Consider the following 22,896-nt stretch of genomic DNA (forward strand, 5'->3'; position numbering starts at 1 on the left):
GAAGCCTGAACCTGCAGGGTGAAAATGGACATATTTTTAAAGATTTTTCGGTGCCTAAAGATGCAGATAAGTGCCTAATGGGATTTTCCAAAGCATCTAGGTACCTACTCCCATTGATTTCAATAACAGTTCGGCACAATAGATGAAATGCTGATTTCAGTGGAAGGTAGGCACCTATATGCATCTTTTGGCAACTAAATACCTTTAAAAAGCTGATACTAAGTGCCCTCAACTTCCAATTTCTTTAACTCAGCTCCTTGCAGGATTGGGCCCTATATTAGTAATGGTATCATTATATTTCTTTCTTTGCTTTTGCTTGTAAAACAAACTACCACATACCTGAGCTGTTGTTTCCTGCCAACATCGTTGGACTAACAGAGGATCTTCCCAGTCTACTGGACAAAATTGATGGTCCTGGTGTTCCATCCCATTCCTGAGCTTTTATTGGCTCCCTGGAGGAAGCTGTCCCATGGTGACCTCCTCTTTCTTTGTTTTCCAACTTTGGTAGTGGTTCAGTACTGTGGCTTCTGATCTTCAACTCGTCTAATGGTTCTACAAAATATACAAAGTCCACATTCCATTATCTAGTGCAGTTTAATTAAATTCATACCACGGTATTCTCTCCCAGACAGTATTCCATTTTCACAAATCATCCAGTACTGTAAATATATATAAACAACAGAGTAACATATAGCAGGATTTTAGACTTAACAGACTAGTATAAAAAGCGATCATCCTTAATTGTCCCTCTGGTTGAGTAATCACCACCACAATAAGAAAGATGGGTAAAACTGGCAGTTTTTAATGCACTTGTTTTTGTTGAACTACAATATTTTATGAAAATACGTATTGCGCAAAAACGTATGTCCCAATCAAAGCTCTTTAAACTATATTTTAAAAATTAACGTTTAGGAAATGACCTGAATTCTTTACGGCTGTCTTGTCCCTGCTAACTGATCCTTCTAGAACTCTCTCTCTCTCTCTTTCTATGCAAGTTGTTTCTTAAGGTTTATATTGTTCAGTAGATGGGCTTGTAATTCCCAGGAGCATAAATGGAAGCTACACACAATCTACCGTTCCCGACTAATTTAACTATTTCTAGTATGCCCAGTAGTATAATCTATGGGCTAAATTCTGCTTATACAACTCATTGAATAATCCCTCTGACGTCAAATGAGTGGCTGCTCTATTTGCAACCAGAAGAGTTGGCACAGAGTGGAGAAGGTAGACAAATGAGAGAGCCGGTTTCCCTGTTGATGCCAGGGTTTTAGCAGCTTTTACCATTCTTGGTGACTATCTATTCTGTCCAGAGCCCCTTCTTGCTCTTCCACTATCTCTTCTATGACAGGCCCATCAACAGGGTGGGGCATCATATTTCAAAACTAACTCACCTCCAATGGAATTAACAGATTGTTTCCATTTTTATGGTCTATGAATGAATTGTATCAAAAACATGCACAGGGGAAGCATTTAAAAGAGACTTAAAATCACAACAGTTTATTACTGTTCTGTCCACTTATTCAAAACCTGCTGATCCATTTTTTTCTTATTTGATAAAAATTCTTTCTGGAATTTTACCCTTTAGATTTATGCCCAAAGGTATTCTTATGTCATATTCCTGATTTATAAACATTCGGGATTATAATAGAAATGCTCGCCCTTCTGAACTTCAGCATCGCTGTGTGGAGCACTATAAGGTAAATACAGGTTTAACTAGCTATATAATTTGGAGGAGAAGAGAGAGAGAGATTTATACTATGCCTGCACACAATGGTACGCAAAATTGTTTATCGTACCTTGAACAAAGATACCCCGTTAGATTTTGTGTCCCTTAATATTTTAGTCTGTTGATGAACTTGTTTATGAGAAAAATAAAATTTTCTTTGTAAAATCCCTCAAGAAAACATTAACGACAACACAAATTTATCATTTCTAATGACCAGTATGCTGTACCTTATGGAATCATTAAGATACAGTATGAATTACTGTCAGTTTACAAGATTGCTACTGAAAACAGAAAGGAGTATAAGGATTTAACAATGTTTCTGACACAGACATTTTTTCATCCCCAAGCTTTAAGATTTTCTTAGGTCACAGTAAAAAAAAAAAGCAATAGAATATCATAAAACAATTCCAATCTGACAATTCACATAAAGAATATTTAGAGTAATCTCAAAAGAACCATAATCTCAAAATCTAACAACTATTTACTGCCCTTCCTTGAACTTTTAGACTGCCTACTTTAATAGATAAATATCATAAGGGGGAAGGCCCCTGCTTCGTAACCCAAAACACTACATAGGGAAAGCACTGAAGAACAGTTTGTATCAATATTACATGACACAGGCTTTTCAGGGACTTTCAGCATGGAATGTCTGCCACCAAGCCTCGTTTATGCATTCTTAGAGAGACAGGGTAATGCAAGGAGCTATATAGAGAAATATAATGACACAGGGCTCTATTAACTTAACATTTACACATAATTATAGCCAAAATATATCTATAAACTGCTAACATGTGCTTCCTGGAAATGCCATGTTACTGGGAAAGTGGAAGAGGAGAACAAATATCAGAAATTCGCTGGAAATATAAACCAAAGACACTGAATAAGGGTCCAGTTCTGGGAGGAGTTAACCGCCTTCTTCAAAGTTCTGATTTTCCAATAAAACCAATAGAAATTGAGAGGGGAACATGCAATCTCATAGATTCAGAGCCTAACAAATCGGAAATGTGCACATTGAACTTATGGAAAGAACGTATGTAACTTTATCAAAACTCCATCATCTTATTGCAGCATTCAAAAGAACTAATTCACCATATCTTTCAGTTGCTACTGTAGATGCTTTGATTATTTTAGTGAGAGCCTTTTATATTTGTGACTTCTTATTGATGATTGAACACAACCACTTGAAATTTCACACACTGACAAAGTCATCCCTTAGTTACAGAAGAAGCACTCCAGTTACATGTGGAACATAGGGGATCAAAAACACTTCAGTTCACTTTACAGAGCAGCATTTATACTTATTACTTGATGCAAATGATTCTTCTGAATGTCACCTCTTACTTCTATTATCAGCTGAATCAAATGGCAGCAATTTTCTGCAAACAAACTGAGCTGTGGAAATACTCAAAAACAATTTAAAACAGATTGATTAAGCAATGAGACCCAAGAGGCAATCAATTTTGCATGATGTTATAAGGTAAGCTGACAAAAGAGAGAAAAGAAGTGCAATGCAATGCTCTGATCCTGCAAACTTGCTACTGTGCACAATACTAATTACCATGAACAGCCTTAGTGAAATCACTTGCTTCAATGGCACCACCTCTGGTCATAAACATTATAGATAGTAGTGTTTTCGGAGTCAGGCTCTTTCTTTAATTTGGAGAGAGAGTGTAAACTGTCATTCACTTCAGTAGAAGCCATAGAAGTTTACACCAGCTAAAATCTGGCCTGGAATGTCTTAGGGCTGAGCAGCCCTAAAGTTGATCTGCATTAGTTAGTCTTTGTTGGTCAGCACTAAGGAAAAGTGTTTTATATATTTGGAATACTACAAGTAGGAAAATAGAACCATATCCTCAGTCGGTATTAATCACTGTAGCTGCTGTGGAATTGGTGGAGCTATGGCAATTTACCCCAGCTGAAGATCTGGTCTCAGTTTATTTCTTAAGATTTTGTAGAAAATCAGTTTTCACTTGTCAGCCCAGATTTCATATATTTCCACTCCCCTATCCTTTCCTGGGGAGCTTCAGCTCTGAGGTTATCTAAAAACTAATACATCCTAAAAATGAAAAGCAGAGTGGATCAGACTAGAATCTCATGCAGCCTATTATGGGGACCAAAACATTGTTATTGGATGATGCTTATCAGTAACACTGATGCACTGTCAGAAAAACAACATGCTGATATTTTCCATGGCCTTCTGGAATATTTAATTTCACCTGGTTTTGTAATATGTCAAGAACAATAAAGTATATGGCAAAATTAATTTTCAGTCACCAGTCACCTCATCTTGAAGATGGTCCTACTTTACTTAAATGACAAGAGGGGATAATTTCAGCTTCAAAATTTTACTAATATATATATATATATATATATATACACACACACACATACATACTTCTAATTTAAGACCAAAGGCATTCTTATGTCATATTTTGATTTATAAACATACAGGATTATAATGTATATATATATTATTCCCTCAAATCCCATGTTTTTGTAAATTCACCGTAATACTTCCTGTTGCATCTGAAGAATAACTTATTTTCGCTGGCCCAGTGAAGACTTGAGAGGGGCAGAATGCTCCCCTCCCAGGCCACAGAACATAACTGGAACCCTTCTGTGGTCACTATGATAAGCTCTACAGTTATCTGAGCTGTCTCATGCCATCTACCATTCTACACTACTCTATGCTACTGCAGATGGAACTCCATGGACCACAGCTCAGTAGCCCTTCCTCTAGTTAAAAACTTGATCAATGTTTTATCTAAATGCACTGATTCTGCAATGTATACCGTGTGAGCAGAAAGCTGCACACATGTGGCATCATGGTGCACCCATATTGAGATCACCTTAATATTTTATCTAAGGTGAAACACATGTTTTTATGGGTGTTTGATGATTGTAGTTAGGACAAGCCAAGACTTAAAGGAATAGTTGTGCAATCCTGCACAAAAGCTGTGGAAGGACTTCAGTGCTCAGTGCACCCATATTGATAGTAGGTAACATACACTCTACAGAGGGCTCATCACCTATTATTTAAAAGACACAATAATGCAAATTGGATTTAAGATATACTATGCTGTTATTATCTCATTCAGATGGCTGGAGTTAGCAAGAGCCATAACAGCTCTATGTTAATGAGTTCTTTGAAACACGTCTGAAGGTAAATCTTTTCACAGTCAAATGCTGAATTGTGAAAACTGAACATCATTATGGAAAGTGTCTTTATTGGTCTATAATTCTTAACCCAAAATAGCACATAAAATGTAAATGTCAAGAAACCATTTGTTGCTTTAAATATTTATGGATACCTCTTCAGAAAGAGTCTCATAAAGGAGTTCAAATGCTTGAAGCACTTTCACATATCACTGTATTTCAATATTAAGAGATGTGCACTTTCCACATTTATTTCACCTAAATCCCAGGCCTTCTCATTTGATGAGAAAGATGGCAGCTAAATTCTCTTAGGCAGTGCACACTTTCTAAATAATTGACATGTGTGGTTTGAACATTATAAGAGATCTCTTAACAGGTGCATGGTTTTGATGTGATTTGTGGTTCTGAAGAACTTGTAAGCTCTAAACAACCTGAAAAACCCAGCTAAGCAGCCATAGTTTAGACCAAACTAATTTAACAATCGGAGCTAGGGAAAACATTTTACCTAAAATGCTATCATTGCAACAAATATACTCTATGTGGCCAGCCTGCCACAAGATGCTTAGGCACATATTAATTCTAGGTCATGATGGCTTCTTATTGTTATGCTAACTGACAAACAGCAGAATCATTTTTAAGGAGGCAAACAAGCAACAGTGTGAAGAAACTGAAAATGAGGGCTTCTCTGCTAACCTTCGCTCTGTAATCTGTAATGTATAAAGTAATACTCAATGTTTTATTCATTCTTTCCTTTTTCTGTCTTTTATAAATCTAACATTTAAAAAAATCATTTAAAGCATAGAATTCTGTTAATTTGGGGAATAATTTTTTCTACTCACAGTACCTAAAGAAACATATGTGCATAAGTCTTTGCAAGATTGGGATGTTGATATGGAAACCTGGTAAATCACTTAAGAGATGGATTTTAAAAGCACTTAACATAGTCTTTACTTTCCTCCCTTTGAAGTTAAGGGGAGCTTTAGTATTGACTCCAGAGCAAGTAGAATTAGGCCAATGTCAAGCCCTTTTGAAAATCCTACCTCTAACCTTTGTGCCTCAATTTATTTATCTGTAAATTGGGGATAAAATTGTACTCATCTTTATAAGGTACTTAAAAATCTTGGAATGAATCTTCTTCATAATGTCTAAGTATTATATTTACTTATTGATGCACACTTATTTGTCTGATCTGCGCAGACCATCATGTACAAATATGTATTCAAAAACACCGCAATGAAAATAAACAGGGTATAAATACTGCAAAAGGAAAGATTCAATGCTTTAAGAAATTATATTTATAACAAACAATTATGAATATATTACACTGCCAATGAAAGCCTTTTTCTGATCTTTATTAAGCTTGTGGCTTGTCTAGTCTGTCTTTATCTGGCTGCTAATTAAGCGGAAGTTTGCTTTTCATATCAATTTTTAATACTCATTTCTTACAGTTAAGTGAGAATTGGAGCAGCTCAATTCAAAGTAGTTCTGACCTAGTTCCATGCAATATCAATAGACTGCCTGAAAAAGAGTTTCCGAAACCAGGAGACAAGACTGAAATGCATCTAAATATTAATTCAACACATGCGTCCATGGAGGAGCCTAGCAGAGCTAATAGGGAGGCACACCCACTGCCACCCCAGCAGCCTTTAGGTGTATGTCTGGTGCTTTTTTAAGCCAATAGATATAACTCCAGGTGGTACCACCTGTGACCCATGGACACCCCTGACTCTGCCACTGTTCAAATTCTGGCTCCGCTTCTGGAATGTGAGTTTTTACTCACATCTAAATACAGTGGATACGTACTCTGCCTACTAGCAGATGGAATAGGGAAGGGGCAGAGAGATCTTGGAAGCTTAGAACTGGAGGCATTAGGGTAATTCAAAATTAGAAATTAGGGAAGAATTAAAGATGAAACATAAAAATAGAAAACAGAGAAGGACAATAATAGAAAATAGTCAGAAAACAGATAACATTTAAAAAACAGGTAATGGCTTTCAAAATAGAAAAATAGGGCCAGATTCTGAGAGCTTGGATCCTATTGGGTAAGCACCTTATTTCATAACTACAATAGCTTCAAAGTATTGCCAGTGACTTTAGTGGGACTATTTGTGGAGTAAGATACACTTATTTCCACCAAAGTGTATCAGATCTTGCCCACAGAAATTTTAAAAAACATGAGTTACAATAAATAATAGCAGAGACAAGGTTTAAAATTTAACATGAACTAAAACTAGCAAATGTAAAGACCTAACAAGTAAGACATGCAGCAAATCTCATTAAACCTTTTTCTTGTTTATTGTCTGTCTATTTTTATCATCATTTCTCTGGCTTATCTTTTTTGGACCCCATCCTGCATGTGTTAAACTTTGCTAGCATGAGTAGTCCTACTGAAATCAAGTTGAGCACATATGTCTTTTCAGGACTGGGATGTTAGCATGTAAACATTTTGGGGCAGGTACAGTGTCTTCTTCTGTCTATAGATGATCTGGTCATCTCTTCTGGCCTTAAACTGTATGACTCTTATAGTAACCTAGCATAAGAAAGTATGGATTGGTCTCTTGACATTGTAACAATATAAATAATAAGAGTTGCGAACTCAACAATGGGTGGTGCTGTTGGGGCTGAACAGAATGCATATTCTACTGTGAGAAAGAACTGCTGGAAATTATTGTGAATATACTGTGGTTTATAGTGTTCTGAAAACGAATGGTTGGTTGTGAGATGTTATCATAGATACATTATTATTCTGGGGCTCAGAGAATGTTTTGCCACTTAGGAATATAAAACCACATGCTTCAGGACTTAAGCCAGCTTCTACCTATTTGAGACCTAAGGTGGAGGACAGATGATTCCACCACTGCCTACTGCAAGGTTTTCTTCCTCTGAAGCATCTCGTAATGGCCACAGTGATAGAGAGGATACTGCACCACAGGTATAATCCAGTCTAGTAATAACTGTGTTCCTACATCCTCAGAGTGGAAGATTTTTTCCATCAACTTGCTGTTTGAATGAACAATTAGTATTAATATTCACTTTGAATAAAAGAACTTGGTTAGTATCTACACTCATTCAACTATTCCTTTTGCTCCAAACACTGTTCATCACTGTTGGACTGATTCCTGGTAAGCACAGGGTCTGTTCCAATCAATGAAATAATAAGTCTTGAACAAACATTTTCTACTTTAATTTTAAAAAAATCTCCCCTCAAAAACAGCTGAAGATGTTTTGACTGGTGGAGTGAAAAAGCAGGACATTTCAGATATCCTGGGACACTGGGACAGCACAAGAGAAAGTGGTGCTGATTTGGTAAAGCTGAATCAGGGCTGGCTTTAGGCCTATTCCACCAATTCCCCTGAAATGGGCCCCGCACCGAGTGAGAATCCCTTCCCTGGCTAGAGGTGCCTTTTTAAGTTTTACTCACCTGGCGGTGCTCTGGGTCTTTGGCAGCACTTCGACGGTGGGGTACTTCACTCGCTCCGGGTCTTCAGCAGCATTTCGGCAGCGGGTCCTTCAGTGCCACCAAAGACCTGGAGTAAATGAAGGACCCACCACTGAAGACTCGGAGCACCACCTGGTGAGTACAAGCCCCACGTGTTTTTTGTTGTTGTTGTTTTGTTTTTTTTTAAAGTCATCCCTGCCGGGGCCCCGTCGAAACTGTTCGAATTGAGCCCCGCACTTCCTAAAGCCAGCCCTGAGCTGAATTGTAGTAGGGTCACTTTAACAAAAAGATGAGTGCACAGACTTCATGGGTACACGTTTATAGCCTCACTTGCAAATGTAGTCTCTTTCAATGGAAACTAATGGAGCTGTTGAACATTTTTAGTTTAATAGTTTTTCAACAAAATAGAACTTTTTGAACTATATCAACATTTTACATGAATATTTTACTGTTGAAATTTTCCTTTTTTTGTCAAAACAACATTTTTATTTTCATTTAGTTATTAAACAAACATTTTGTTTATGCTGAAATTGAAACAAACTCATGTTTCTGATCTAATTGCATTTTTTTTTTCATTTTTTAATATTTTTTTCCTTTTTCCTCTTTGTTTTCCCCATCCTCCCTCACTTTACCAGTGGAAAGAGAAAAAGTGAATAAATATAAAATATATGAAAAAAATAAATTTTAAATTTTGATTTCAATCAAATAAAATCTGAACACTTTTTAAAAATTTCATTTAGATGATCACTGAAAAAGTTTATGAAAATTTTCAACTGAAACTAACACTGTTTGATTTTATTCAAAGTTTTTCCTGGAAAATAATTGCCATTTTTCTAACAGCTCTGAGTATAACATGTTTATTAATGCTAATTTTTGTTTGATGGTTTAATTTTTCAGCCAATGAGAGTGTCTCCTTTTCATTACTAACAGAAATGTTCTGTTTGTATTTTGTTCCTTATATCACAGTGCAGTGGTTGAAGCACATGACTAACGAGTAAGGAAATCTGGGATTTATTCTTGACTGTGCCACCAATTTGTGTCCTGCTCCTTCCAGTCCTAACATATGTGCTTAATTTTAGGCAATGTGTAAATGTTTGTGGGGTCATGTACAAGTCAATTGCAGACCAACGAATAACACCCAGATTTACTGACTCCCAGTCACAAACTGACGCATACACCATGCTGCCTTTCTTATGTCCCTTTATCTTGGGTTAATACATTTCAGTGCTACAGTAGATTCACATTTCCAAAACAAGTTGTTTTTTTAAAATTATGGATGTAAATCACACATCAGAATAAGGTTTGCCCATGTCTGTCTGGTTCAAACAATGAGGTTTTTTTCTTTCAGCTGAGGTTAGATGATCAATAACTCTCTTATTCCCACTTAATGCAAATTGCATATTAATTTTTGTACCGAATAATTATTACAGATGGATGAATCCACTCATTACTAAAAGCAACTTGTCTCTTTGTACAAAATTAAAGCCCAGTTGAACTCGACCCTTTCTTATTATAGTAATAACAATTATTATTATTTCTGCGTGCTCCTGTATTTCTATTTCCAGCCTCAGCTGAACCCAGGAAGTGCTGGAAATCCCGCAAGTTTTCTAGCTCAATATCCAGATCAAGGTGAGCTGGATAAACCAAATAAAATATCTGAACATTTGAGGTTTGCCCATCCATGACATGTCATTGGTTGTGTTGAGATAAGATGTTCCTGGTAGGTTTTTTATGTAGAGATTTGGGGAGGTAAGAGGACACAATGGGCCAAAAGTTATGTGGAATGTTCCAGTTAGTCACATTGACTAATTCTCCCCATCCCCCATATTAGTATCTATAGTCTGAGTATATAAGTATGCTGAGTCAGGGAGGCTTTTTATATGGAACAAATTTTTCACACAAGAAGTAAAGCCCTTTTACCCCATTGCCAAAATTTAGGCCTAATCCAAAACCCACTAAAGTGGGAGTCTTTCCTCTGACTTCACTGGCCTTTGGAGCAATCCTTTAATGATTGCACTCAAGGACTGAGCTCACTCTGCTGGGGCTTAAACCAGAAGTTCTAGAAAGTCAAGATACTTCAAAGCTGATGTATAAGCTTCTTAGTCAACCCAAGAAATTGTTATTCTTTTATTATGTAAATCAGTATGGAAAAGACATTTTAAGAAACATTAAGAAGGGCAATAGTAGCTACAAGTGTTTCAGAAGTTAAGGAAGGAACTTATTTCTTTTCTTTGTTCTTTTCACTGCCATACACAGCTCCCTCCACCTTCTCTCTTACAATAACACAGATTCTACAGCTAACTTGTTTTACTGTAAAAAGTCCAGATAATGCATTTAATTAACCTCTGTCTCTTGTCAAGAAGCAGTGACAGTGATTCAGGAGATCCTGGGAGTAGCATTCAGATCATGAGCAAGGGTTGGAAAGGACTTCTTTTAACGATGACCTTCTGCAGCTCTGAGGTACACATTCTAATTTTGAAAATGGAAAGCAGAGTTTTGCTAGCAAAATTAATTTTTGCTTATGGTAAAATTGGGGAAATTGTTTCAGCTCGGTTGCCTTTGGAAATGCAAAAATGATCATTCTATTTTCTATAATGTACAATTGCTAATTTTTTTTGACCTCTCTTCACTACAATTTGTTTTAAACAAGCTAATTCTGCGTGTATGCTGAATACAGATACACATATATACTAGTCCCTACAATGGATTGTATCAGATCTGTGAAAATCTGCGTTATAAACATGCTGGTCCTAAAGAACATTTTCTATTATATAGAAAATATGGAGGATCTGTACTTTGAATTTTTGGGGTCTTGAAACCACAGAAGCACTTGAGTTCTATCCCAGCTTACAAGTATGAAACTCAAAGTAACCACAGTTTTGTGTACAGGCACAACTGTGAAGTCCTAAAAGAAACATATTAACACTCTCAGAGGGGAAGATTCCCTGATTAGCTGATGGCTGCCAGAGGAACTGCCTTTACTGTCACATACCCAGAGGAAGGTACAAAGAAAGGTCAGACTCTGAAAGAGACAGGCTGCATCTACACTGTGAGATAGGGGCATGATTCTCCTGCTCTAATTCCCATACTCACACTGAGAACTAACATGAGTATAAATAGTAGCATAGCCGTGATAGGACAGGGAGTGACAGAAGAGGCACCGCTGAGCTGTGACAAATACAAACCCGTCTCAAAATGGTGGATATGGACTCAGCATGGCTCATCTGTGCCTCTGCCGCCACAACCCTGCTATCATGGCTACACTACTACTTATACTCGTACTAGCTTGATGAGAGCTAGCATGCACATGTGTATGTAAGCATGGTCTGAATGAGCTCTCCCTTGCCATCTAATCGTGCACTGGGGTAAAAGACTTTAGGAGCAGACCCTATTTGCATAGACACTCCTACTCTGCCTAAGTCTTCTGCAGACAGGCCTGCTTTGCCAAAGTGATCAATTTTGGCTAGTTTGGGTTAAAAATGATAGTTATTACTTCATTATTATTTTCACTGACGAATATATGGGTACTATATATTTATATCGCTTTTCTAAAGGACTCACACATAAATTGCAACAGATTGTATTTATGCAATTTGATTGAAAGTAATGCATGTTTGGATTTCTGGAAAACAGCACAAGGTTAAATGTTTTTATTTATATTTTTATTATTTCTAGGCGCACACCAATCTGTTGTGCATTCTGCAGTTGATATATTTAGAAAAAGCAGTAATAAACTCTCAATTTATAATGTATTGCCAGTTTTGCTACATGACTGTACAATTTTGAATATGGGCTTTTGTAATTACAAATGTCAGATTTGTGTCTAATAGCCAGATGCGCAGCTGGTGTAAGCTGACACTGCTCCATTGATTTCAACTGAGATATGCTAGATTACAACTAAGGATTTGGCCCTAGAGGTCTAATTTTCACAGACGTAATTTTTTGTGGCTTAGCAAGTTCTGTGCAGATAAATGAGTGGCACTCAAAATGTGGAGCAAATAATTAATCTCCAGGTCTTCAAATGAAGCAAGTGTTGATTTGCTTATCAGTGGCATCTATTAAATACAGAGCAGAATAGGTGCCTGTAATTTAATTTATTTTTAAAAGACCTATTTCTTTAAACATGTTTAACATGGCCAAGAAAACCCATATCCTCCTTGTACATGTAATAAACAAAAAATAAAGCCTATTTCAACTTTGTGAAATCTTGGCCAAAAAATTGAAGACAGACTTTATTCAATTTCTTTTTTAACTATAGATTTTTAAGAGTTGGGGATTTTATTCCTAAAAAGAAATGTTGATTGAGTTGATAACCAGAAATTGTACTTAGAGATCAAGCAGCTGAGGAACAAACAAATGGAATAAATAAGTTCATACACATCAGTCAGAAGCAGCAGCTGTTTAAAAAAAATCTGAGTAATTATTTATGAAATTACATCTTCTTCAATGATTCTATATACTGTAGCAGTCCCAAGAGAATCTGATTTTTTCATGAGCCTAAATTGCTGAATTAGAAGAGGAGAAAATGTCATGGTCTCAATTAATGAAACTATTGTGTCGTTTCAAAATATGTGTTTTCTATTTTAAGTCTGTGTGTAATAAAGACATTCTTTCATTTAAATAATAAACCAGTAATTATTCAGCTCCTCTCAAACTCCACTGAAGGCCTCCCTTCTTGGCCCATTCCCCTGCCTGTTCTCCTCCATATTTTATTATAAATATATAAGCAGCTGAAAACAAGCTTTCCTCTTTTTTTTCTTTCCCGTTCTGTCGTTTTGTTCTTTTTCCTTCCATTTAATTCCTTTCATGGAAGTGAATGGAGTTAGATTAGTGCAAAACGGAGCTAATTCAGTGGTAGTACTAAGAAGTTTATCACCTCAGGGCCAAATTTTCAAAAGAGTCCAGCTTCCATCTAGGCCCCAGCCAGAGTTTCAAAAGTGTTCAGCACCCAGCAACTTCCACTGTGACACTGATGGCCAGATTTGGGGAAAAGTTCAGTACCCAACATACTGAAGTAGTTCTGAAAAGCTGGCTATGTGATTCTGGTGCCTAACTGGTAACTGAAGACGTATGAAAATCTGGGTCTGATGGTAGGTGCTGTGCTCTTTCGAAAGTGTTTCCTCTTACCAACAGACAAGAAGGCAAAGGCATGTCTAAGGAATTGAATACAAGGGTGGGGAGAAAAGAGCAAATGAAAATAAACATAAGCATTAAGGAAAGTGAGGTAGGGAGAATTAAGTGCTCATACTCAAAGTTTAGTAATTAACCTTGCCAGTTCTGATAACTTGCTAATGTTACCTAAAAATTGGCAGCATCCCTATAATATATAGTATATTGTTACCACCAGGAATTAGAGGGAAGTGCTGCAAAGAGCAGCAACATTATTTGGTTATCCTGGGTTACTCAGTTATCTAATGCAATTGGCAAGAATTTAAGCATGACCACTGTATTCAGTTATGTTGACTGTCACTCAGTTTGCCCAGAGCATATGCAGTATCTGTCTTATCCACATCCTTAATGCAGCCTGAATTAGAGAAATGAACAGCCTTCAGATTTTCTCCTGCTATTTTCTGTGTACCTCTGTCTTTTCAGTCATCATGTAGATATGTAGCCCACCATGATGATAACATAGAACCACAGTGAGATGCACACACACGACTCTAGTTAAAACTACAATACAGTTGTATCTATAATGCTCTTTTCCAACTCATTCATTTCAGTCCATTTGATTTAGCTGGGTGAAATGCTAGTGAAAGCCACAATGAGGGCCAGCAATTTCTGTTTGCATATTATTTATTTCCATTTATTAATGGCCTTCTTTCCTACTATAAATTTATAAGAGCTTCCTGTTTATATGCACGTTTTCAAGCTAATGGGATCTTTGTTGTAGTTTATAGTAGTGACTGCTAAAAAGACTCATGTGTTTGTGAATTTCTGCACATATTGGAAGATTCTTGTATGCAATGAACAATAGTTGTAAGGCCACCCTCTCCACAAGGTCTTGCAGAGTCTGTGGCTTCTGCCCTATGGAGCACTTCACTGTACAGTTGTGACAGACAGGGAGGAAATGTGTGATATACTATTTTCAGAAGGTATTTAGGTTTAGTTAAGCATCTGAAGATTTAGATAATTATACAAAATTTTGGATCCTTCTTGCTGTCTACTGAATTGTGGATTATAATTTCATTATAATCTTTCAAATAACATATATGGAGGGGGGTGGAGGATGGCTAACCACCTTAAAAATGAACTTATTCAGATTCCAAGCTGCAGTCATCCACCCATGGAGATTTCAAATCTTCTATATGCCAAGGAATTAGTTCACAAAGTGATAGAGAGAAAGCTGAAATTTTCATGGTAGCGCTTTCCAAGGAGCTAGCAAATGGATTTGGATCCCTGTCGGACAGAAGAGAATATGGGAAAAGAAAGTTTACAGAAATTAATCAGACCAAGCTAAATGCAAAATTCTTTTGTTAGATCCGTATGGCAGTCTCAGCTAAGTGTGGTAAACTCCTTCAGCACTCATTAGAGTCTCCATAGGTAGAAAGGGCAGGATATCAGAGTTTGTATGTCTGGTGGATTCAAGGTGAGAATTTTGCCCTAATGAATGTGGGTTTGTACTCCATTCAAATCTGCACTTGTCCAGATTGCTCACTTTCCCAAAACATGGTTAAGTTCCATTTCACAGGCCTTCTGAATTTGGAATTTTAGCCTGAAAGGGGAGTTTTTGCAGACTTTCTATTGCTATCCTACTTCTTCAGATGTATAATTGAGGTCTGTTTCAGGCACAGAGATTTGGGAACATAAATTATTTTTGACCTTAGGTTAACATAATTCCTACAGTTTTCTTATATGAGTAGATACCAACCTGATTCTGCAGCCCTTCCAGATACATGGATTGAATGGAGTTTTATACATGCAGGATGACTGCAGAATTCAGTCCAAGCAAATAGAAGATAAATATGGCCAAAATGTTCAAACCTAGGTGCCTACACTTAGACTTCCTGTTGAGGTATATAAATAAAAACTCTAAAATGATTTTAAAAGGGGCTGAACAACTGGAGCTCAAGTTCATTTCAGTGGAATATTTGGGTGCTCAGCAGTTTTCAAATTCATCACACCTAATGAGGTTCCTAATTATAGCTTTAGAACCTTCCCTTTAGGTACCCAAGTTTGAAAATTTTGGCCACAATGTAGCTACTAACATAAAAATCCCAATGAATGGCCAAATCCATTCCTGCTATAAGCAGACAACTCCAGTGGGTTATGTTTTGCTCTTAAAATTAATCAAAACTGAGCATCCAAATCTCTTTAGAAATTTTGAAAATCCCACCCATAATTTAAAAAGTTACCCTTTAGCTAACTAAATTTATCCCTTAAGTAACTTATTTCTAAACTTTCAAGTAAATTGAGGGTATCTTAAATTGCTATAAATACCTGATGGGTGTATACAGTTTAATTGTAAATATATAAATATTAGATTATATACAAATATATTTGTCATAAAATAAGGAATAAAAATTATAATCCCAAATCAGAGATTTTACAGTAATTTAAACTGAAGACCTGAATAAAATGTGAAGGCTTTAGCAGTTAGATTTAAAGATGGCCAAAGGAACAATTCAAAGAGTTCAAATATCTTTTAAAAAAAATAAAAGTACTACAGTTTTAGAAAAGATTTATATAATACATGTACTATAGATTTTCCGTAGTAAAATCCACCATTTAAGCAGACTTCTCTATTTCTCATACTAGTTTTGACACGATTTTGAAACCATTTTGAATCATATTGCTAAATATATTTTTCTTATTCCTGCCAAGATTTGAATGATTTTTAAATGTTTTTATATATATGCACACAGCTACATATGCACATACACACACGTGGTACTTTTGACGTTTGGGTTTCTTCAGGGATGGGGTGGATGTGTATGGTAATAAAGGGATGAACACCTTTCATTGAGAACTTTGAAAAATGCTAAGCTACACTCTTAGGGCATGTACCCACTATACTGTAAGATCAGGGTTCAAACTCAGGCTCAGGCCAAACCACCTCCCCCCTCACTCCCACAAGCTATACAAATTGCGCCAACCCAGGGCTCAGATGCAGAGTCCCAGGACTCCATGAGGGTGGATGGTTCAAGCCTGAGTCTAGCTGGGACCCAGGATTCAAGCCCTATTGTTTTGCAGTGTAGCTGCAGCCCCACTCGACGTATGCTCCACGAGTCTGTTAGAAGTACCCCGCAATACCTTGGGCTGACTTTCTTTGTCCTCTGTACAGGCAGCTTTGGTGGACAGTCAAGTTTTCCCACATTGCACCATGAACAAAGAGCTAGAGTGGCCACATTTTGGAAGGGCAGTAGAATGTCCAGGATATGGATGTTTGAACTTGGGCCTGCATAATGCAGTGTAGATGCTGGGGCCCCAGGTTTGGACCCAGTGTTCAACAATTCCTGGCCCGGGGTTATAAATGAGTGTAGATGCCCAAACCCTAATTAACAAACCTAGGGGCTGCTAACTCTAGTTCTACTAGCTCTGGGCTTACACTGCAGTTTGGACATACCCTAAGAGACCTGGGAGGCTAATGAGAGTAGGAGCTCATCAGCACTGCAGTGACCACTGCAGCCAACTTTTATGCCTACCAAGAAGGTTCCTTCCTCCTCTAAAGCTAAAATAAAACCCAACAATGCATCAAGATTGCCTCTGCACATTCCCTCTGTAGAGGCAACACTACCACGATGCACAGCAGCCTCTCCTTTGGCTGAACTGCTGCAGTGGATCATGGAGATGCAGTTCAGCTGCGGAGTCCAGAGTGTAGAGCAAAAGGGACTTGAAGCATGTAAACTACAGCCCTGCAGCACTTCAGGCAGATGCAGCTTAACGTTGAGCCTACTTGAAATGAAATGAAACGTTTTGACATTTCCAAATGAAATTTCTATTCATCCAATTTGGGATGAAAAGAAATGTCAAAATATCAGAATTTCCCACTGGACAGAAATTCCAATTTTTGATCATCTGTACCTATTTCTTATCTTACCCAGAAAAATAATTATTTTTAATGGCTATAAAATGAAACTTGAGATAAACCTATCTCAAAGGGATCTAAATGGTGCAAATGCACATTCTTCCCTGAGCCAGCAATTTTCCTGAAATTGGCTTTCATGGGAGTTCTATTTGTGAAAAGATTGCATGGTCTAATTATACCTAATGAGAGAATAATGCTGAGAGCTAGTAGTGCACAGCAAAGTAGTGTGTAAATCTACACTGCTCTAGCATGCTGAACACTAACTGCTTGTGTTGCCCTTGCTACAAGATATGAAAAGCTCTGAGGTACACTTTAACCTCCTGCTGGTGCATTATGGTCCTTTTCATGCACCGTAGCAGCATCCACGTAGCTAGTTAATGTGCAGCACACAACAGCGTTCTGGATTTACACCCCATCTTTCTGTGCGCTAACTCTCTATAGAGTTAGTACAGAGAGTTACTCCAGAGATACTCTGAACTACAAAAATACATGGAAAAAAGCCCACTGAATAGACTCTGCCTTTGGCTATGTGTGCACAATTCCCACAGAAGTCAGCTGGAGTGGCAACCATGTGGCTGAGTTGACTTTGCTCCATAATTGCTATAGTACATTCCTACTACGCTCAATTTGAATCCAAAATCCTGTATTACGCAAATGTTAAAACTTACATTTGGCAATGAGTACTCAAATAAGTGAGAGAGGGCCAAATTGCATAGGCTTCAGTGAGAACCTTGCTGAGATGTGCCCAGAATAAATATATATATTTTTTCAAACTATACAATCATTAGTTTCTGAGCTCTTATTTCATAAGATGGATACAACTTTCTCTTTTTTTTCTACTTCCATCAGGTTTCCAGAAATTTGTTCAGACTAAATTACATTAAACCGGCAAAAAGAAAAAAGGGCCCATGCTGGTTTGCTATATATTGCATTTGCTTTTCTCTTGTTCAAATAAATGTAGAGTATTATATCCTAATTCAAAATAGTGTGACAGCCTCAGGCTTTCTGCATGATTTGTATGAGTAAAATTTCTTAAGTACATCTGAAGACAAGTTTAGTCCACATTGTCTTCCACTGTGTGTTATTATACAACACAAAATGTAACAAACTTGGTCAGATTATATGTTTAAACTCCACAATTTACTCTAAATGTGTTGTTGTGATTTATTTTTTTTTGTAGAATTACACGAGAGATAATGCTCATCTCGTACTTGGTTACAAGTCATCCTATAGTGATTTCTATTGCTATAATATTTGAACACAAACCCTATTCTTGCTTATTGTGGTAATCCCAGGAGATTAAATCATACTGTAAATACCAGTTGAAGTAAAGCAGGATTAGACTGACAGTCTGTTTACTTCCTCTACACAGCAGCACTCAAGAGTCTTTTGTTGTTAGCTTCACTACATAACATGGATGGTTTGTCCTTAAAGGAACCAAATTTGGCTTCTCTAATTCCTCTTCTCTTTCACTGCTAATGGCCAATAACAAGCACTTTCTCTTCCTTTGGAAGGAAAAACAAAATGCTCCTAGGGCAGCCAATAAGAAAGCTGCTTCTTGTGGAGATTTTGAGGGCAAGATCTGCTTTAAATTCATATCTGAAATGCCCCTTGACAGTCTACAGTCAATTTCAGTCAAGTGGAATATAGAGAACTTCTTTTGGGGGTCAGCCAGGGGTGCTGGAACAATTTGTATAGTGGGAGTGCTGAAAGACATCGAACCAAACTGTAAACCCTGTACGTAATGGAAACCACTTCAAACTAAGGGGTGCTGCAGCACCTCTGCTCCCCTCTCCCTACACTCCTAGTTCCAGCACCTATGAGGTCATCAGTGAAATGGCAGCATAAAGAGATCCTGAACTTTCAGCATCTGGAACTGACACATTCTCTGTGAGACTTTCTCAGGGTTCTAAGGTCAGCTCTCTTATGCACACTGACAAAGAAAGAACCTTAGAATTTATTCATTCTCTGGATGGTGCTGGATTTTTGTTTGCTTATTAACAAGCAATAATGTTTATTGCCAGTTTTACTCCTCCACTGTTTCTCTACCACTTCACTTTAATTATTCCTAAATGTTGTAACATGCTTCACATTTGTCCCTTATTACAAGAACCTTCTCATTCTAGACCCAAATTTGCTTCCATCCCACACACAAATCTGGTGTTATTGTATTTTTATTACTGTAATTATTTGTGGCAAAACTACTGAATCATGGAACTAAGCTTTCATAGAATGTATTTATGTCTGCAGGCTGGCAAACTGTCATAGGTGGATCAGGCTAATTTTTGCACTGACATACTCTGTATATCCTACTGAGCCTAATTCCCTTCTCACTGCCACGGTTTAAAATCCATAGGCTTCAAAGGAGTTACTCCTGATATACACTAATATACATGAGAAGAGAATTGGTCCCAAGGGGAGGCGTAAAACTGCTGTAAGCGACAGGAGAATCAAGTGCTGACTTCAGGGGGATACAGAGATTATAAATCAGTTCAGAAAATGCCCAATCTCTCTATAAAACTTTGGTAGCCTGAAGACATCCTAACTACCATCACTTATCAGGATGAAAGCCAGCACAGAATTTGGCACTTTTTTTGTTACATCTCAGCCAAAAAGGTATAATATATGATTAGTACAAACATACAATTGAGCACTACAAAATCAGTTATTCTCAAATAAAAGCATCTGAGCTATTCTGGCTTCAAGATATCAAAGTCATAAACTGAGAAATTATATCAAGCTCACTGACTTTGCTCATTTATAAAAGCTTAGGGCCAAACACTGTCTTTGGTTTCACTGACTTTGAAGGATTTGGGAACATACTAATATCTGTGCCAAGTTTACCCTTATGGATGTTCATCTCTTGCTAACTTCAGTTAGAGTTACACCTTGTGTAGTTTCAAGGTCAGAATGCTGCAAGACGCTGAGTATCCTCAAAGCTAATGGGAGCTATGTGTGAGACTGTTCACCAGGAAACAAAGGTGTGGGATTATTTTGTTGAAAACAACTAGGATATTTTTCGTGTTCTAACATTATTTAAGTTTTTATGGGCCTGAGTCCATGAGGTATGAATTCCATGAGAGTTCAGGGCACTTCAATGGCACTGCACAGAACTCAGCACCACTACAGAGACCTTTAAGACCTTGCAGGGATTGGGCCTTAAATCTCTTACAGTTCTATTTTGCAAGGCTTCATAATACAGTACAAATAGCTTTGAAACCTTGATATATAAAATAAAAACATGAAATATAGAAGCAGTTTTCATCAGTAATCAACTTTCCTCTGGAAAGGAATAGACATATATAATTCATATTGCTGAGTTATATGGTTATTTGCACAGTTCTGATTTAATAAAATATGACAAGAGTTATAATGATGTAGATGAGATAGTTAAACAGTGTATTGAAAACTTACTCTCTGCAGGCTCTTTAGATCTTCTGCCACTGGACGACTTCCTCAGTAAACTTCGTCCTGAGGTAAAGAGGCTGGTTAGTTCCTCTAAAGGACTGGTCGGTGTTCTAGAACGTGAACCACTCTGTGATGATGACCCGTAGGTATTGACCGAGGCATTTACCATCTTTCCCCCTTCTTGCAACGTGTTTCTGGCTGTAGAATGAGGCACTGATGGAGAACTTCTTGAGAGACTTCCTGAATGTACAGAGTCATAAGGTGGAGGTCTTTTGAGGCTTAAGGGGGTAAGAGACCTACCCATACTGACAGGAGAGGGTGAGGCAGAGTGACTTTTAGGGTAGCCATGCGGAGACTGTGTTCTGTATAAGGTAGAAGGATGAGGAGGTGAGGAGGAGTGCCCAGGAGTAGTAGTTCCATGAGATACTGTCTGGTCTTTCTCCAGTTTTTGATGGCCCGGTGTTTGAGGTGGCAGTGAAGATGGAGAAGCTCCAGCTTGTTGTTTGATGTAAGATACATTTTCTAATACAGGAAGCTTTGTGACTTCCAGTGGAGTTAGAGGAGACTCATCAGAATTTGGGGAACACTGCACTGGTGCTGGTGGAAACACCAGTAGTGGAGGTCTATGAGAAAGTAGATTTGGAAATGGTGGGGGGATATCACAAAGCAAGCCCTTGGGAGTAGATGGCACTGAGGACTTGGTGAATTCTAGGTCAGGCACTGTGGGAGTAGCACACTGAGAAGAACAACTATGATGGTCATATTCACATGAACACTTTGAATCTTGGCCTACATCATCAAATATAGGGTATTTCATCTCCTCATAGACTGCTTCATTTTGGTCATCCTCATCTTTCTTGAAGTCTCTTAGTATATTCCCAACCATTTCAATATAAACAGGCTCTTCTTCTTCTGTGTCTGGGGCAGGACTGCTGACTTGCGATAAGGAGGCATCCCTAGTGAGTGTTGTCTTCATGGGGCCATGCTTTTTGATGTATGTTTCATCAAAAGATGTGCTTAGCTGAGTGTTTGGATTTCGTTTAGGCTTAGGAGGAGGGATCTTCTTGGTATATTCATCACTGTGAGGTCTTGGTTTGGCCGATGCTGAAAACAGAATGTAATATAAATTCATCAAAAATATTTAAACTTCTTTGGACACAGAATTTCTTACAATGTTATAATTCTAGAATGGATTTCTGGAGCCTGATTCACTTAGGAATACTCCAGTTACTCTAGTGCAGGGGTAGGCAACCTATGGCATGTGTGCCGAAGGCGGAACGCAAGCTGATTTTCAGTGGCACTCACACTGCCCTGGGGGTTATGCATTTTAATTTAATTTTAAATGAAGCTTCTTAAACATTTTAAAAACCTTATTTAATTTACATAAAACAATAGTTTAGTTATATATTATAGACTTAGAGAAAGAGACCTTCTAAAAATGTTAAAATGTATTATTGGCACGTGAAACCTTAAATTAGAATGAATAAATGAAGACTTGGCACACCACTTCTGAAAGGCTGCCGAGTCCTGCTCTAGTGCAACCCAACTGAAAATAATGACCCATTCAAAACACGCCCTTCCCTTTCCCAACTCTGCTAGGGTGCACCACAATTATATTCTTAGTGTCACTTCTTCCTCTCACAAGGGCTGCCATCTCTCAGGGACAGGGCAGGGACAGGGAACTTTTCATATTTAAATATTACTCTACTGGAATATCACTATGGTTTACAAAAACCCTAGAGAGACAACAGTTGTACCTAGGAATGAACTTCTTATGAACATAAAAGAACCTTTAAGACCCCAGACAATCACGCTGGAGTGACAGAGGTATAACACTAGAGTAACACAGTGATGAATCAAGACTCCCATATTTATAAGGCCATTCTATAGAGGGTGTAACAATTGCATGTTTACTCCTACTGATGAAGTATATTTGTACTTACTGCAATGTAAATACTGTAATACTTATCTTCAAAATAATTCTAATGAATCATTTTGATTTCATGTTGTGAGATGCCAAGACTTGAATGGAAGCTGAATGGACTCAGCACCTCAAATGATTTGAACCTTTTGAATATTTTAAATCTGGAAACAATTTATAAATCTGTTTTTGAAATTACCAGTTGAAACATTACGATGAAA

At 37.5% G+C, this 22,896-nt stretch overlaps 1 protein-coding gene across 2 annotated transcripts in view; it reads right to left on the minus strand.

The window, feature by feature from the left end:
- The window catches only part of NYAP2 (neuronal tyrosine-phosphorylated phosphoinositide-3-kinase adaptor 2), a 196,737-nt gene that overhangs the window by 55,064 nt on the left and 118,777 nt on the right, over positions 1-22,896 (minus strand). For both annotated transcript variants that reach the window (XM_030576305.1, XM_030576306.1), the window contains exons 4-5: positions 20,761-21,858; positions 340-552 (exon numbers count right to left, since the gene is read on the minus strand). In XM_030576305.1, coding sequence (XP_030432165.1) covers positions 340-552; positions 20,761-21,858 — 1,311 coding nt within the window. The remainder of the gene's footprint in view (positions 1-339; positions 553-20,760; positions 21,859-22,896) is intronic.

The sequence above is a fragment of the Gopherus evgoodei genome, chromosome 9 (genome assembly GCF_007399415.2).
Source record: "Gopherus evgoodei ecotype Sinaloan lineage chromosome 9, rGopEvg1_v1.p, whole genome shotgun sequence".
NCBI lineage: Eukaryota > Metazoa > Chordata > Testudines > Testudinidae > Gopherus > Gopherus evgoodei.